The sequence below is a fragment of the Parus major genome, chromosome 19 (genome assembly GCF_001522545.3).
Source record: "Parus major isolate Abel chromosome 19, Parus_major1.1, whole genome shotgun sequence".
In the NCBI taxonomy this organism is placed as follows: Eukaryota; Metazoa; Chordata; class Aves; order Passeriformes; family Paridae; genus Parus; species Parus major.
Window position 1 is genome coordinate 7202222 of NC_031787.1, and position 17365 is coordinate 7219586.

A 17365-nucleotide genomic window follows, 5' to 3' on the forward strand; every position below is an offset into this window, starting at 1 on the left:
TGCAATCTGGGTGTTCCTTAAATCTTCTGGTGGCTCACTTGCATTTTAAAAATCTGAGATGAAAAGTGGTGTTTTCAAGGAGAAAAACGTTCATTTGAAGCCTTGGTCCCTCTCAGTGCTCCTGTGGCTGTGTCGGATGCCTGTAGATACCTACAGAGGGTAAACCCAGCACTGCTGGCTTAGGTCAGACTGTGCAAGAACAGTCCTGGGGTGATGGAGGAGTTAATGGGACTGTGGAGGAGTTAATTGGGTGGTGTCTGCACCCTTCTCTTCCTCCTGAAGGTTGATGGACTTTACCTTTTAGGAGCTGACGCCCTGTTTTCATTAGCTGCTCTCCACTTCCTCAACGTTTGTTCTGTCAGATCTCTGCCAAGAGGGCACATTGTGCTTTCTCCTCATTTGCTCCCTTGAAGTTTCTACATTTTTTTTGTGGGATTTTTTTATGCACAGCCTGAACTTTATACCTTTCATGTTCTGCTTCCTGGAGCAGGTTGAAAATAACGACAGTTGTGCAGAACGATCTCTAATTGGAGATTCTAAAGCCAATCACCATTGCTGGTAGCAATTTGAATAGATGCTGAGGTTTATTCTTCAAAAATGAGTGGATTGCTAGGGAAGGGCAAGGAGAGAACACTGTGACAGAGTATTTTATTGATGATTTTTTGTCAGCAGCAGAAGATAAACTTGAATTCTTGCAGTTGTGCCTCCCCCTGACATGATTCTGTTCCTATAGAAAGTCATGCATGCACAGCCTTAAAAAAAAAAATCTGCTTTTCATGTTACTCCTTAGAGCAGCACTGTGGGCCTTTACAGAGGCAGTGGTGCCATGTGCTGCTCCCTCAGTGGCTCTTGGTAAGTCAAATTCAGAGTTTGTGGCCAATCATTTGGAATTTCCATCAGCTCTGTGCTGTGGGGCAAAGCTTGACTGAAGTGGGAATAGAAACTTAACCACAGCCACATGAGTGTAAAATTAAAACACGGCTTGAAATGCTGTGGAGGTCTTCTAAACCCATCCCTGACCTCTTGATGGATGTTTGTGTCACTTGAGGATGCTCTAGGTACAGGATCCTCCATCCCCAGCCCCCATTTCCAGCCAGCACCACATACCAGACGTTATAAAATCATGAGACATTTTAATCTGGTAACACAGGCAGACAGACAAACTGCACATATTTACCAGCCACCTCCAGATCAAGCTTCTCCCTCTTAATCACAGAGCAGTTCTCTCTGTGGGTGGTTGTCCACTGCTGTCAGAGATAAAAAAGATGCTGTAACTGTGGTGTGGCTTTCTGGAGAGGTGTAATGACTTCGTGGATAAGTATGGGATGAGTCGTGGCCTGGGGCACCACTCAGAGGATGTTTCCCATGAGAAGCAAGCTTTTATTTTTCCAATTTATCTCCATCAAATACATCATGACATGTTCCACCCCTGTGCAAAGGCTGAGTCTTGAACCCAGTGTGAAAAGCAGCGTATCCATGGAGGAAAACAGATTTTTAGTGCATTAAGTTCAGCAAGGAGTTCAGGGTAATATTTTTCTTGCTGGCAGACATATCACTTCTCTTTGAGAAACGTTTCTAAATTAAAGCCAGTCTAAAATTATATCTTCCCCTAAAATAAAAGGTTAAAATTAGATGTGGTTGTTCTTGTATCACTTGAGCAGCCTGGCTGTTCTGTGAAGGGGCATGTGAGAAACCAACATTTGATATGGGATTTGTTTGGAGCTTTAATTGACTTCCCTGTCCAGGTGCTCAGAAAGATTAATAATGTGAAAACACAATTCATTTTTAATTGGATATTCAGTCACTTTTCCTTATGGTGAAGACTTTCTGCTGTAAGAATTATTCAGATCAGCATGTTTTTAAGGATTTTTAAACTAGTTTTTTTTACATGTGGCTGCTGTCTCTTTCTACTTCCACAGATGAATTTTCAAGCATAATTTATAGATAAAAAGATTTTTACTTTCCAGAAATTTCTTTCTGTGCCATTCCAACATGGGTACCTTCAATCACTGGAATAAAACTCCTTTGAAGGCCTGTGAGTTCAAGAGTTCAAAGTTACCTTCTCTGAGACATTGGTGCTGTGCAGACAGGGATTTCTAAACTCCCCTGAACTGCTGTTGCTAAGAAATAGATTTATGTTGAGTTCATCTCGATGAGCAAATCTTGTCTTGTTTGATTTGCAAATTGTACAGATATTTCTAACACATCACATTCCGGCCTGACCACAGGCTCCTTCTGGTCGTCAGCAGTGGCAAGCGAATGTTTCTCACCCGAGTCAGCAGAATGCTTCTCAATTTCTCCTCTGCTATCCTTTGTTAGTGCCTCCTGCAGCTTCAAAGGAAAAAAAAAAAATCATTGGAAAAGGGTGAGGGAAAGACAGTTGGTGTCCAGGATCTTGCATGCCTTGAGTTTCAGTGACTTTTCCTGGTTTGGCCAGGAGCACATCTGAATCCCCCGGGATTTAGTGTTTGGTGCGATGGGGTTTGAAGCAGTTTTGCAAATGCCCTTTTCAAAGGTAGAGTTGCAGTCACAGTCCAAGGGGACATCTGAGAGGACTTCCCCAAGTGTTTGAAACAAATTGACCTATTGCAGGGAGACAAAACACTCAGTATTTCCTGCAGGCCCACACAGAGGAGGAGGAGGAGGAGGAGGAGGAGAGGGTGCAGGTGTTATTTGTGAAGAGAATTAAAAAACTGGATGAGAATGAATCCTCCTGGGTGTAGAGTCAGGGGTTTTCCAAAGGTGGCACCTCCAGCCTGTTTGAAGCTGGCTCCCTGCTCCATTCACAGTTAAACCATCACTAAATAGAAATGAACCCCTCCAATCCTCCTGCTCCTCCTCTCAGCCCTCTGCAGCCCTGGGCCTGTTCAACCAAGCATTGTTTGGAGGTGCTTGGTACCCAGGGCTTTGGGGAAGCTCCAAAAGCAGATGTTGGGGGTGTTGCTGTGATCCTGCCAAGCCTGGGACAGCGTCCTTGTGACCTACAGGACACTGGACACAGGCGGAGGACACGGGATTGCTCTGCTCCCCTTCGGCCCGCTCCGGTTCCATCCCACACTTCAGCACTCTGAACAAACCATTTGCACTTTATTCCTCATTCCAGTTCAAATGTGGCTTCTGTGGCTTCCACCACTCCAACTTTTTTCCATTATAGAATTGTTTACATCACTCTGGGAGAGTTCTGTTCCCTTGGCCTGGCCTTCAGGTGGCCGTTTGCAGCTGTTTTGGGAAATGCCTTTTTTTTATTTCCATTGGCTACTCCCTGTGAAATTTTTCCTTTTGCAGACATTTGTTGAGACTGGGAGGGCTCTCAACAGGAGGGTTTTGAGGTTGTTCAGCCACTTCCAAGGTGGCAGCTCCACTGGGAGAGGCTCCTGCAACATCTCCAGTTGGGCATTTTGTCCTTGTGTACCCCCCTGGGATTTCAGGACCTGCTTTATCCACCTTAGGTGGACTTTGGGAAGGAATTTGGGAGATGCTGAAGCCTTGAAAGGGATAAGGGCTGCTTATTACTATTGATAGTAGTCATTAAAGTTGTCTCTTGCTATTATAGATAAGCTGGTTGTAGTTCCTCTGTGCTATGGTGTGTATTCCAGATTTTGTGGAAGTGAGCCCCAGCTCTGGATCCCCTTGGCCACAGCCTGGAGGGAGCTGAGGGAACAGTCATTTACAGTTCAAACACGAGGGAATTTCCTCCATGCAAGGCTGCCTTTCAGGAGAGCTTCACTGCAAATTTCTGCAGGTGAAAACCATTAATTTTAGGATGATGGCTTGAGACCAATTTTTTTGGCCCAAGGTAGCTGTTAGACATAGGGAGTGGCAAGCAGGGGATGGCATTAAATTCCCTGAGTTTCAGAATGGAGAAAGAAGTTCTCAGGTTTGCCATAAATCTACTTTACAATTTTAGGGAAGTTTCAAATCTCTTTGCATCTGCCCTTGATGAGTGAAATAGAGAGATGTTATTTATTTCGTTCTGAAGCTGCTGTGGAGATGATCTTGCTACAGGTACCAAGAAGTTTATTGCCAGTAGGGCCTATAGAAATATTAACAATATAAATTATTAGTCATTGGTTCATTCTTCTCTTGGTTCAGTCTTTGTTCTCCCTTCCATATCAAAATCTCTCTTGTGTATCAATTTCTGGATCTCCTCTTTTTCAGTTTTATTTCATTGAACCTTTTTCTTCTCCCCAAGAGAGACTGTACCTCATTTATCATCTCACAGGTTTTGTATTTCTGCAATCCAAAATACACCCAAGCACTTGGAATGAGTCTCCTGTAAAGCAACAAGGAATAAATAAAAGAATTCTCTTGCTATCAGAGCAGCTTGTCCTTTACCATTTGCATGCCAGAAAAATGGGTTTATTTTTAATTGTTTGCATATGACAACAGTAGTTGCAGCTGCCATACAGAAAATATAACTGGTATTTTATTTCAACATTCTTAATTCACTGCCACTGAAAAATTACACTGTGAATGCCATTGCCTCAGTCCAGTGCTCTGAAATGTTGGTGAGTGAACCTCCTCTTGCCAGCAAATCCAGGAGTGATGGAGCTTCCCCTTTTGTGTGGGACCTGCGGTGGAATTTCACCCTTTAATGTGCAAATGAAGCTTTTGGGGGCTGGATGTGTCCCTGGCTCCCGCATTTCAAAGGGAGCTCTGGGAGCAGGGAAGGGCAGGGCTCAGCTCTATCACACTTTCCCTCTGTTCTGGAATAAATTGAGCTTTGATTATTTTTTTTTTGGGGGGGGGGGGGGGGTATATCAAACTCCCTTATTGCTCTAGTAAAACCAAAATAAATTAAAATTGCAGATAAAAACGTAGAAGAAAATTGCTGGCAATATTTCCCAGCACGATGTCAAAACCAATCAAATAATGAATAGCAGAAGTTAAGGTTTGTGAAATTTGTTCTGCACTTAATGAAACTTTTAGATTTATTTAAATCGGTGGTTTTACATAAAGACCTCACTTTAATGCAGTAATTTTATTTTTTTTTTCCCTTCCTCTTCCCTGGACAGTGTCTCCATGACCTTTGTTAAGTGATTGTTTTTTAGCTACAATGTTTGGTGTTCAGATTGTTTGAATTGCTTCTCGAGTCTTTTGTATTAAAAGTAATGGCAATTCTTTCAGGTTTTTAAACTATGTAGCAGTTCATTTCTTGAATAGATTTTTATGCTTGTTTTATTTGGAGGTTTGTCCAAAAAAATCTTTCAGTGTAAGATGAAGACTAAAATTAATTCAGTTAAATGGTATTTAAATAATGTTTAAGATTTGAATTACATTTCAAACCATTTTTTAGCAAAAAGCAGTAAGGTCACTTTCTTGTTTAATCAGAAAAAACACACAAACTAAACAACTGGTTGGTGGAGAAAAATACAGAAGTTAAGAAAGTCTGCTGCAAGATGCCATTAAACCCAGTCATTAAAAAAAAAAAAATCAATATATAATTTAAATGCCTAATCCTCTAAAAGCAGCAGTAGGGAAAACACCTCCTCTAATAAAGCTGTAGGTCATAAATACCTTAAGGAGAACATTGTAAAATATTTGAAAATCCCTGTTTTTTTAAAAAGTAAGGATTCTTATTTCCTTCTAAGTGGCAGGGCAAAAGCTGAAAGGCCGCCTAACATTTTAGTGAATCAAAAGAAAGATTTCATTTTTTTAAAAGTACATTAGTAGCTCAACATTGCGATTCAGATGCTCTTAAAAAGAACTCCAACAAACAAGAATTTTAAATAAACAACATTATCAATGGTCAAAGTGAGTAACACTAAGTTTTAACCTAAGAACAAATGGTGGGGGGTTGGGGCTAATTTTAATTTTTATCCTAACTCACATAAAACACAAAATTTCTTGGGTTTCTTTTTATTTTTCAGGGTCCACATATAGCCTCAGTCACTCTTGCTGCCTATGAATGTAACTCTGTGAATTTTCCTGAGCCTCCTTACCCGGATCAAATTATCTGTCCTGACGAGGAGACAGCTGAAGGCTCCATCTCCTTGTGGGCAATCATCTCAAAAGTCAGGCTGGAGGCCTGCATGTGGGTAAGCCTTGTTTAAAAAACCTGCAATTTGTGTATTTCATTTCTGTGGCCAGCAATAGACAAAAAAATTCTCAATCAGCAAAATAATGATGGGTTACACTGCCCAAGGTAATGTGAAAAGTTGCATTTTTGGTGAACCTTTTGGCCCTGGTAATTTTAATGCTTTTTAATAGGATATTCTTGGGATATTTTTATCAGCTGTGGTGCTTTGCTAAATACCAGCAGAAAACTTGAAGGCTGTTGATGTAGAAAGTAAATTTTAGGACGGGTATCTGCACCCCAGATCATCTGGCAGCATTCAGGTCTAAGCAAGAAATAATTCCAAAAATTCTGGGCCTGTAACATGAGTGAAGCTGCAGCTCCTCATCTGCAGGACTCAGGCCCTCATCTCACAGTAAATTAGATTAAATGAAAAAAAAAATTATTTTTCACATTTTTACATATTTCTGTTTTTCTGCCAGTTTCCACTTTTCACTTAAAAGCTGACCTGCTTTTCCTGTTGAAGTGAATCAGGGTTTTAGGAAACGCTGTCATTGGAACTTCCTTTCCGTTTTCCTCTTTTTTTTTTTTTATCTGCAGTTTCTTGTAGAAGTTTAATTTTTGGAGAATTTTGGTCAGCTGTGTTGTTTTTTTCATTACATGTAGATCATTTTGAATTGCAGTTTGCATAGATACATCTGCTGTGAACTACATGCCAAATTAACTTTATTTTGCTGCTGACTTCCTGTACTAGCTGATGATTTAATTACTAAATTCTTGGTTGACCAACTCAAATGCAGAGAAAGGAAATTCTAAAAACAGTATCTGATGCCTGCCCTGGTGTTCTTTAATATATAAGGCAACTGGTCACTACAATTATTTAAGTAGCAGCAGTTGTGTTAGTTACAAAAATTCCAGTCAGGTTGTGTGAGTTTAGAGACTAAAATCAAAATAGTAACAGAGAAAGTGGACTCACAGCCCTGTCAAAAAGCAGAGTACAGCTTAAATTTCACTCTTAATGAAAGGCCAGAATTACTTGAATGCTCATTTAGTAGCTAAACATATGAATACTTACAAGACTATAAATATATGTAAAAATTATTTTTATTTTCTTCCTCATCCCCCTGTGCTGAAATCTGTTTAATACAGACAAGCAATAAAAATGGCATTTACAGCTACGTTTCTAGGGTTGCAAAATAAAAATGCAGCTGAGGGTAAACATCTCTTGCTTCATCTGCAGCATGTAAAAACTGAGCTATGAGGAGAATTAAGTTTAGAAATGAGGGAGCAGAGTTGCAGTCTCTGGAATCTTAAGTTTAGAAATGAGGGAGCAGAGTTGCAGTCTCTGGAATCTTGTGTCCTCCAGAGCAGCCATGCCGGAGAACAAGCAGTGCCTTCGTGGTCTGAGTTCCTTGGATTAGATTAGGGAAAAGACAAAGGAATAGGAACATTTGTATCCCACTTTTTCACCCTTTCCCCTCCTTTTTTAAATTCCCTGTCAGCTACCTTTGCTCTGAACTCTGTCTCCTCTGGATTTTCCCTCGGGAGCATCCTCTGTCTACCAGTGGTGTCTCATGTAATGTTATGCTTTCTTGGAATGTTTCGTGAGTACATAAACATTGCTTGCTAATTTCCTGTAAGCCAAATCAAGTTGGCAATTGCTGCTGCTGCTTCCAGAGTGTTTCTTTTGTCCTAATTCCAGCTCACTTCTTATGGAAGCTGTGGAAGAGAGTTATTTTGGATTCTGTCACTCTTAAACTAAATGTCCACTTAGCAAAGATAATTCCAGAAAGTGAAAAGGCTGATTTTTGCAAATCATCCCAGGATGACTTTGCAGAGCTGTGACTGTAAAACTACCCAGGCTGAGTGTCCTGTGGGGTGAAATGTAAGGATTTATCTGCACAAAGGTCACAAAACCATCAGCAGCCAACTTCAACCAGAGATTAAAATCATTCCTAGTCCCCAGCACATCAGTGATGGCCATTCCTGCTGACAGTGAGTGTTGCAAGGATTAAATATCCCTGTGCCCAAGGAATTATTAGGTGGGATGAGAATGATGCTTTTTTCAATCCCTGTAAAAGTTGTCTCCAGCAGCCCTGGCCTGCAGAAGGGCTCAAAAACAATCTCTTAGGTGAATGCCAGTTTTCACAGCCTCCCATCCCACAGGGACAAGGAATTCAATAGTGCCCTATATTTTTAATGTGTTGCAGCCTTTTTGGTTTTTTACAAGAAATAAGGGGAAAGAATAAAAATGTTTAATTGCTTGGGATTAGCAGAACAGGCGGCCTGTGTCCTGAGCAGGATCAAATCTGTTTAAAAGACTCTTTCTAGTGGAGTCATTTCCCAGTTTCCTTTTCTGAATGTAAAAGAATTTTGATTAGCATTTGCCTTTCCAGTTTGTTGTGAGTCCAAGGAATCTCCATGTAAAACTGACATTTAGAGTTAAATGGTGAAAATATCTAATGTTACAAAAAGCAGTTAAATACTGGTTTGGAGCCCTTAATTGCTACTGCTTTTTTTTTTTTTTGCTTTTTTTTTTTTCTTTTATGCACTTAAGGAACCTATCTCCAGCAGACATGAAATCATATGATTTTTGTTGCACTTCTGAAATGTTTTGTAATAATGAGCATGTGACTTAGCCAATTTAAAGAAAGTTCATGTCCAGTACACACATGCAAACCTCTTCCTCAGTTCACAGAATGAATCCAAAGCAAATTGGCAGAGCCTGGAGGAGCAATGTGACTTTTTCTTCTTGCATCACCCTGAGAACATAACCTCAAGTTAATTTTTCTGAAGTGTTGTTGCTACTGTTTTCAGGCTTATCTTCCCCTTGTGCCAGAAATATGCAGATTAATGAAGTTCAGCTTGTTGCAGTCATTTGAATTTTTTCTTCTGTGGAAAACAAGGGCATAAACATTTGAGGCTGTGCACTTTGGGTGCTTAAACTGAGAATTTAACAGCTTGGGTAACTGCGGTGGTATTTAAAACCACAACCTGTTGATTTGGAATATCCACAGCAGCTGGAATTCTTGCTTGCAGCTGTGTATAGAGCAGGAACAAAGGAAATTGAAAAGCTTTCACGTTGCTTCAAAGGAGGAGAAAAGCATTTGTTACTCAGTGCTGACCCTGGGAGAGAAAAGCCATCTGCAGGGAGCACATTCCCGTGCAGTGCCCGACTATTGTCTCTTACCTGCCCTAAATTTAAACCATCCTGAGTTCATTCCAAGTTCCTGTTCCACTAGCCTCTGTTTATCCATATGTTCAATCTTAGCTTGTCTCTCTCTTTTCCCTTGGTTAAGCTAAAGCTGCCTTTACCCACAAGACTGAAATGAGTCATTTGATGTCCTGAGAAAACAAATACAATTTTCCTGCGGTGAGAAGGCAGCCGTCCTTTCATCTGGGGTTGGCTCCAGCTATCCCAGCTGAAGGAGAGGGAAAACTCGAGCTCAGGCTTTGCTTAACTTTTTTTTTTCCCTTGCTGTAGTAAAACCTGAGCCTGTTTTCTAACAAACACTTGCCCAGGGTCCCATGACTGAACAAGCGAACTCCAGGACAGCACCGGGGGGGAGCTCCCGGATTATTCTGGAGGCCCCTGGGGATGAAGGGCTGTCACATGCTGGGGAATGTGTCTGGCATCATGTGGTGGGGTGAGACACAGCAGTGCTGACTCAGGATGTGTGGGATAGGGATGTGAGGGACACAGGGATGTGGGGGACAGCAGGGCCACCAGCTCCAGCCTCCCACGGCTCCGGCCACGCGCCGCTCCGCGGGGCCCCGGGGATGCACAGGTCGTGTCTGCTTGACCCTGCAACCCCCAGGCTTTCCCCTGCACAGGGAAAAGAAAGGGAAATAGGGATTCAGAGGGAACAGCATTCTGTTGGAAATAATGGGAATTCTGACCTGGTAGATGAAAGCAAACTGCTCCAAACAGCTGGTCTTGTCGGCTCGGAGAATGGCCACGGGATTTGTGCGTGTCACATGTTTTGTGTTTGGGAATAAACAGGAAAATAAATCAGGATTGTTCTTTTCCCAGGGTGCTGGTACAGCCATTGGAGAGCTGCCCCCGTATTTTATGGCGAGGGCAGCCCGGCTGTCGGGTGCTGAACCTGATGATGAGGAGTACCAGGAATTCGAGGAGATGCTGGAACACGCAGAGACTGCACAAGTAAGGACAGCCTGCAAAACAACAGAATTAATAAAGCACAGAGCAACTAAGAGGGAGTAAATAACCATTCAATTTAAATGAGAAGGGGCCAAAAAATCAGTTGGTGTGAGCTCACAAGAGACTTCCCAGGGATGGAAAAAGATCCTGCACTGGGTGATACCTGTGGTGATGGGAGGACAAGAAGGCAGCTTGTTGAAGCAGATAAAATAGTGCAGCCAAGTATTTGCTACAAGTACTGCAATTATTTGGAATTCCAAGAACAGCACAATAAAGGTTGGGAGACACTGGGCTGGGAAAACAGGGGTAGAGGAGCTGCTGTTCCATAATCCTGGTTGTTCTGGCTGCATTTAAAGCTTCCCTGGGCCAGAGATGATTTTCAGCCTCAGCTCACCCCTTTCAGATGACATTTGCCTGCCTTGCCACTGACACCCTCAGGGACCAGTTTGTGACCCATTCATCAGCCCGAGGAAACATTTTTCCTGATGTGGAAATGCAGCAAAACTGCTCCAAGTCCCTTTTTGTTGCTCTTGTCATTTATTTTCTCCAGGGGTTTAACAGTGCACAGTTTGCTGTTGATGCTGCACACCAGTCAGGTACTGTTGTGGATAATTTTTCCTTCAGGTCAGGAGTTTGCATCCTGGTCACAAGTTCCTGATAGTGTTTTAGACGAAATTAAACATTTTTTCCTCATGCTGCTTGCCACTGAATTTTTCCCTCTGTATTTTTCCTTCTTATCCTGTTTTGTCTGCCACTAAGTTGAAAGGGGTCATGAGACTGCTGTTAAAAACCAGCAGATGCTATTTACCGTGCACTGATGTCCTTAAACTCCTCTGCCAGGGTATTTTCTGGAGATAAATATATACTTTTTTTTTCCCCTCCTTCAAAAAAATGGATGAAGCTTTTCCATGAAAGTGGTTTGTCTGGAAATACTGAATGCAATCTAGTAATTCTAACAGTGAACCCTGTGTTTCCCGAGAGCCTCCCCCTGCTAGAAGGCTCCAAAGGGTTTTTCTGCTATTATAAATAGTAAATTCTTCTATTTTTTTAAAGATGCAGCAGGGGGAAAAAAGAATCCGCTTTGTTCTTTACTCTCCCATCAATCTTTGCTTTGCAAAGTAATCCCTTAACTGTACAAAAATCAAGTTGTGGTAAAAAAAACAACAACGAAACCAGTTCAATACATGACTTCAGTATCTGTGTTTACTGAAACTCTCCCAGCAAATTATATGTGTGTACAGTTGTGGGAGCAGCCAGAGATGGTTTCCAGAACGCACAGTGAGATTCTTGGGAAGAAAATTTTTGCTAGAGAGCATTTTGTCAGGCCAGGCCAAACTATAGCTGTATTGACTGCCTGGAGTAAACAAACGGCCTTGTGGAATTAATGAAGAAAAATGATGCTGTTATTTACCAGTACTTTTGATTTTATTTTCTTGGCAATTGAGTTTGGATTGAAGCGTGTTGTTTTGTGGATGGATGGCCAGGAAAAAAAAAAAAAATCTTTCAAACTCCACTTGTGGTTTGGTCTCTATAAACTCTTTTAACATGAGGCTTCGACAATCCGATTAAATTGTATTGTGCTCATAAAACTGACAGTTCAGTTTTTTCCATTTGCTAATGTGACTTCCTTTTTGCTTTTGGCTTCAACCGTGTTTTCTCTGGATGTCTGAGGGAGACAGGCCTGCCTTTCCTATGACCTCTGTAAATCCCAATCTCCAGCATAGCTTATCACTCTTTGCTCTGTAATTTGTATTCATGAGCAGTGGTGATGTCTATTTTTAAATTGCTCATTAACAATTGTTATTACCTCCATCAGCTTTCTCCCACTCTGCTGAGTTTGAAGCCTCATATGGGGGCTGTGACAAGTGTCCTGTGCCTTGGGGATTCTGCAAATGCTCGATGCCAAGTGACAGGAGCATTTTTTCAGTATAAAGGTCTCTTTGCATCCAGCTTTTTGGAAAGGTTTGGGAATGGGTGTTGGATGTTGAAGAATAGCTGAGCTGCTCTTTGCCTACGAGGCAGAGCCAGCTGCTTTGACGTTTTTGCTGCGTGTGTTGTTCAGAGAGCTCACTGCTGCTCTGTCTCAAAAACAATGGTAATTTGGAGAAACAGATGAGCATCTTCTCTGGTGAGAATAGATTGTGGCTACAGCATCCAGCCTAAAGGATCTGGGAGAGGGAATATGCTTCTGGCTGGGCCACAAAAAAACAACCAGCCAAAAAAAGGACCTAAGAGGATTAAACAGCATAAAGGTTTAGTGCTCCATTCAGAGTTACACAGAGTAAAATGCCATTTACTTTAAAGAGTCTATTGATGGATTTTCTGTCCTGAATCTCTCAGATCTGAGTGACCTGTCTCCTTGTGCTGCCTTTTGAGAGAACTCATTAACCTGCAGCCGATGCGTCTGTCCTGTACTCTGCAGTAGCACACTTGAGAGAAATCCCCTGATTTTACAGGAACACTGACTTCCCCTTGCTGTGTGTCCCTTTGTGTGGTCACAGCGAGTCCCAGCTCCGTGCAGGGAGTGGCAGAGCAGCCTCGTGGCCGTGCCCTGCACAAGGGACTGCTTTTTCTTTGTCCCCGGAGCTGCCACAAGGCAGAGCCCAGCACGCCCCGGCCGGAGCAGCTCCCTGGGATTTGTCCATACTTAAGGCAGCGTTTCAAACCCAGCAGCGTTTCAAACGGCATCTGAGCTGCTGTTAACTCTGTTCCAGGCGAATTCCAGAGTGAAAGAGTGTTTTATCAGAGCTCCCCTTTTAGCCACAGGGACTATCTCCAGTGCAGCCGTTCAGAGCAACCTCTCAATTAGGGGAAGTGAACGCACTGCTCAGTGCTGGGGCAGCACTTTGGTAATGACACAGTCACAGACGCTTCGTGCAGTTTTGTGTCCCCACACACATGAGCAGGGACTCTCTTCTGCCAGTTTAATAGTTGCTGGTTGGTAATTTTTCCTCGGTTCTCTGTCATGCTGAAACACTTCAAGCCGAGGAGTGAAAAAGCAGCTTTTGGTGCCAGCTTCCCTCAGGGTACTCGGTGACAGTGCGTGGGCCTCGCTGGATCCCGGTACTCCTTGCTGAGAGGGGAAAGTACTGATATCTTTGCATATCTAATCCTTAATGGCCGTGAGTGTTTGGCTTCATTAAGTGGCATTTCTTTAAGAACTAATGATTTACACATCGGGGCTTTGCTTCTGTGCAGTCTCGCCACAGCCAAATTTCCATGTAAAAATATTTTCTAGTTGCCTATGTTACTATCAGCCACTGCTGTTTGTTTATTCTCCAAGCTGTGTCCTGCCTCGGGAAGAACACAGGCTTGGAGAAGGGTTAAATCCATAGAAATGCCGAGATGCAGCAGGACTGGTTTGGAAATGACTGAGTGCCATCTGCACACTGGCTGTCAGTTGTTGCTGGGACCTGTTTTTGCCTCCACTGAACCTTTACTGGTTGTGGTTTGTCTGGCCATCACATGACTTCTCTGAAAATTCCCCCTCCCCTCCATTTCCAGTAAACTGTTTGAACAGGAGTGAGTCAGACTGAAACCAGCTTCCCTGTAACCACAGGGCTTGTTAAAGAATTTGTCAACGTGGACTCGAGAGGGTTTGTATTAAACTGAGCTGCAGCCGCCTGCCTTTGCTCGCATCGGGAGTTCCACCGAGCCCCTTCCTGCTCCCCGCGGGCTGCAAGGGGTTAAATCCCCGGATTCCGTGATGGTGACAGTCACACACATCTCTCCAGCCTTGCTGGAAACCCTGGATCGCTTTTCCTCATCTTCACGTGGGGTTGCTCTGTGCAGCAGCAGAACAAAGTCCGTGCCACACCCGGGAGAAGGCAGCGCTGTGTTCTGACACGACACTGACTTCACTCACGGGGAATGATTAGGCACGACTAATGAGTGAAATCTCACTTAATTAGCAGCGTTAAAGATGGCCAAATTCAAAACGGATCTCTCCCGTGATTAAATTAACAGCTCCTATCTGATAAGTTCCTGCTTGAAAAGCCTGCTGGCTTGTTTAATCAACAGCGTTTAAGGGTACTTGGTACAAGAAAAAAGAAGTTAAAACAGACCACAGGCAGGTTTTTATAAAGCATTTATCATAAAAATGGAAGTGGAAGGGTCATGTACCATAACCGGGAAACCTTGACTTTTTATTCCTTTTTCTGCTTTCCCAGAAATCACTTGTTGAAACTGGAACATCAAATTCCACTCATCCTTTCTCTTGCTCGGTCTTCCCTTTCCTCATCAACTTCCTCTCTTTATTAATTGTGCTGCACAAGGAGGTTGCTGCTGTGGGTGGTCACCAGGAGGCTGCTCCTCACACCCTGCATTCCTCAAGTTTGATGCCTGTGTTTGTTAATAGCTGTAGGGGAGGTTTCTTCCCTCTTATGGTGGCCTGTAATTAAATAGAAATTCAGAGCTGATCCAACCTTGAAGCTTCAGAAACTCCCCACGAGTGCTGGGGAGTGAGGTGGCAAAGTGACAGTGTGTTTTCACACACAGTATAACAAGCGGTGGATACACTGAGTAACAGCTCAGTTTTGAACTGTTCTCCAAAATTATCGAGTTTAAAATAAGTTTTGGAATGAGTCAATGACAGCTTTAAATAAGGGAACTTGATCTTGAGCGCTTCCTGAGAAAAGAGGTAGCAAAGAGTTAAAATAGGCAGAGGGGAGACAATGAGGGCTGTGAGTAAGGAATGTGTAAAGCACCTCCTGGTTGGATTTCTTTGGGCACTGGGTGCCCACATTGTTCTATTCATTTGCACACCTGCTCACAGATAAGGAAAAAACAGCACAGGGCATTGCACTGATTGCTAATGGTGACTGGAGATGACTTCTTGAGTTCTGCTTTGAAGTGTTCTTTGTGTCTGTTCCCTAAAAAATTATTTTAATGTTCAGTGTGTAAATACATAAATCAGAAATGGCCCAGGCAGTGGGGAAACCTGGGTTACTTTGTAACATTTTCACTCAATATTAAGTCAGGAGGATTTTCTCAGCAACAAATTTCTCACTTTACAACAGAAATTATAAATAATGTCACCAAATGTACTGGAAAGCTGTGTTTGCACAGTTGTGGAGAAGCAGGTGGTTGAATTTTGTCATTGGATTTTCATGCCCTGTTCTATGTGTGTTAGGAATCACTCAACACAAGTTTCTAAGGGGAAAATTTGTCCCTAAAGGCTTGATATTTCACTCCTCAGTATTCTGAGAAAGATCAATAAATGATCAAAAACTGGGACAGAAAAGCTGCTTTAAATATTTTTTTAAGGACAACCTTCAATAACTGATAGAAATTCATTATAGTATTATAATCAAGAAAATGGCTGGGTTTTTTTTCCCCTGCTCCAGACACTGTTTAAATATCTGTGTTGTACAAGAGTCTGGTATGCAGACCACTTCTCTGAGCTGTCTGGGAACCTCTGTCCCTTCCAGGGAGAACAGGGGAGAGGTTGCACATCTGGGCTGAGAGGGAAGACTTGTGTGTGCTAAAGGCTTTGTCAGCTGTGTCAGAAGTTCCTCACTTCCATTCTATTTTAATCCTCAACTTATGTCTAAGTCCTGTGTGGAGAAACAGTATTTTTTTCAGTGCTGATGGCTTTGAGTTCTCAGGTTTATCAGAGATTGGAAATGCCAATTTTCGTGACTGCTTATGAAAAATTCCTTCCTTACAATGTCTGGATCTTAAACAACCTCAAAATAGGGCTTGATTCTTTAGAATGGATTTTTGTAAAATAACAATATTCTGGAATTGGCAGAGCTGTGGCCACAATAATTGATTGCAGTGGGAGCTTGGAGATAAATGAGCAGCTTCAGTGGGGTTTTGGGGAGTGCTGGGATGTTCCTTTACTCCACTCATCTCCTTGCCTGTGGCTGTAGTATCTTGTCATGGAATCACAGAAAAATTCACCTTGAGAAGGACCTGAGGCAGTTTCTAGTTTAACTTTTATTTTTTTTCCCCCTAATCCATCTCAAGTTCCTCAGGGCATTGTCTGGGCTGGTCCTGGAGCCCTCCAGGGCTGGAGGCTGCACAGGCTCCCTGGGAAATCTCCCCCAGTGCTGCTGACATTCCCACTGACAGCTCCCTTCCCTGAAAATGGGCTGCAGGATCTGCCAGGCCTCCTGGCAGATGTGAATAGAAAGTGGTTGTTCAGCAAGGAAAGCAATCCGTTTATTCTGTGTTTTTGTGCAGGGCTGGAAAGCTGCAGAGTGTCAAAGTGGACACACTGAGGAGCAGAGGTGGCAGGGGATGTGGTTAAAGGGGCTACAGCTCTGCAGGACAGATCTGATAAGGCTGAAAGGACATGCTCCTTCCTCTTCCTTTAGGCTGTTTCCTTTAATTGTGTCTCATTCTTTACAAAATTTCTTTATTCTTACAGTGTGTGAAGCAAAAGGACTTTTTTATGTAGAAGTCTGAGGGTTTCAGTTCTAGCTGTGGAAAAAGGTGGCATTAAATTTGAGTTATAGAGCTCACTGAGCCCTAATAATCCGTGTTCCTTTCAGTATTTCCCTTCTGAACCTGAGTGTGATTGTAACAGGCTGAAATCTTGATATTAAAGCTCCTCAGATGGAGTTTGTTGTAAAGAAACATTCTCTGGTTCTTCCCTCGAGAAGGGGGAGGGAGAAAGGAGGGAAATAAGAAGTTCCTACCGTGATCCAGATGATTTATGAAATGAGAAAATACCTGGAACTTCCTAGTGGAACTAATGGACTGATCCAGAGCTGGTTGAGTTCATTCCTGCTCCTGTTAATGGGGAGATTTTATTTACCATAATATGGACCCATAATTTGGAAGTTTCACACTTTTACTCCAAGACAGGCTAAAATTCAATGACCTGGGAAAGCCAAGCCTGCTGTTGGAATGGACACTGCACTCTGTTGTCTCTGCTCCCACAGGACTTGCAAAAAATTCAGCTCCTCACACAACTCTGTGGGTTCTTTTGGCTGTCTTTTGTAACATCACTTTCAAAATTTGATAAGAAGACAATGGGTTTAATTGTATTTTCTATAGAAAAACTTAAGGTTTTCTGACCCAAGAACTAATTGTAGTTACTCATGTCTGAGTTTACAAAGTCCCAAAGATGAGCATCCTCCTGATTATCTCTGGATTGCAGCAGCACCCCTTAACCTTAACACTCAGCCAACCTCAGAATTTGTATTTGAAGACAAACAGATGTGGAAATAAATCTGTGT

The 17365-nt window shown here is 42.5% G+C and overlaps 1 protein-coding gene across 7 annotated transcripts in view; it reads left to right on the forward strand.

Annotated features, from left to right (window-relative positions):
• The window catches only part of VMP1 (vacuole membrane protein 1), a 61213-nt gene that overhangs the window by 19076 nt on the left and 24772 nt on the right, over nt 1-17365 (forward strand). For all 7 annotated transcript variants that reach the window (XR_004499841.1, XR_001524550.3, XR_001524551.3 and 4 more), the window contains 2 exons: nt 5871-6038; nt 10050-10181. Coding sequence is in view for 3 of the 7 variants with exons in the window: in XM_015646560.2 (XP_015502046.1) it covers nt 5871-6038; nt 10050-10181 (300 nt within the window). In the remaining 4 variants the exon portion in view is untranslated. The remainder of the gene's footprint in view (nt 1-5870; nt 6039-10049; nt 10182-17365) is intronic.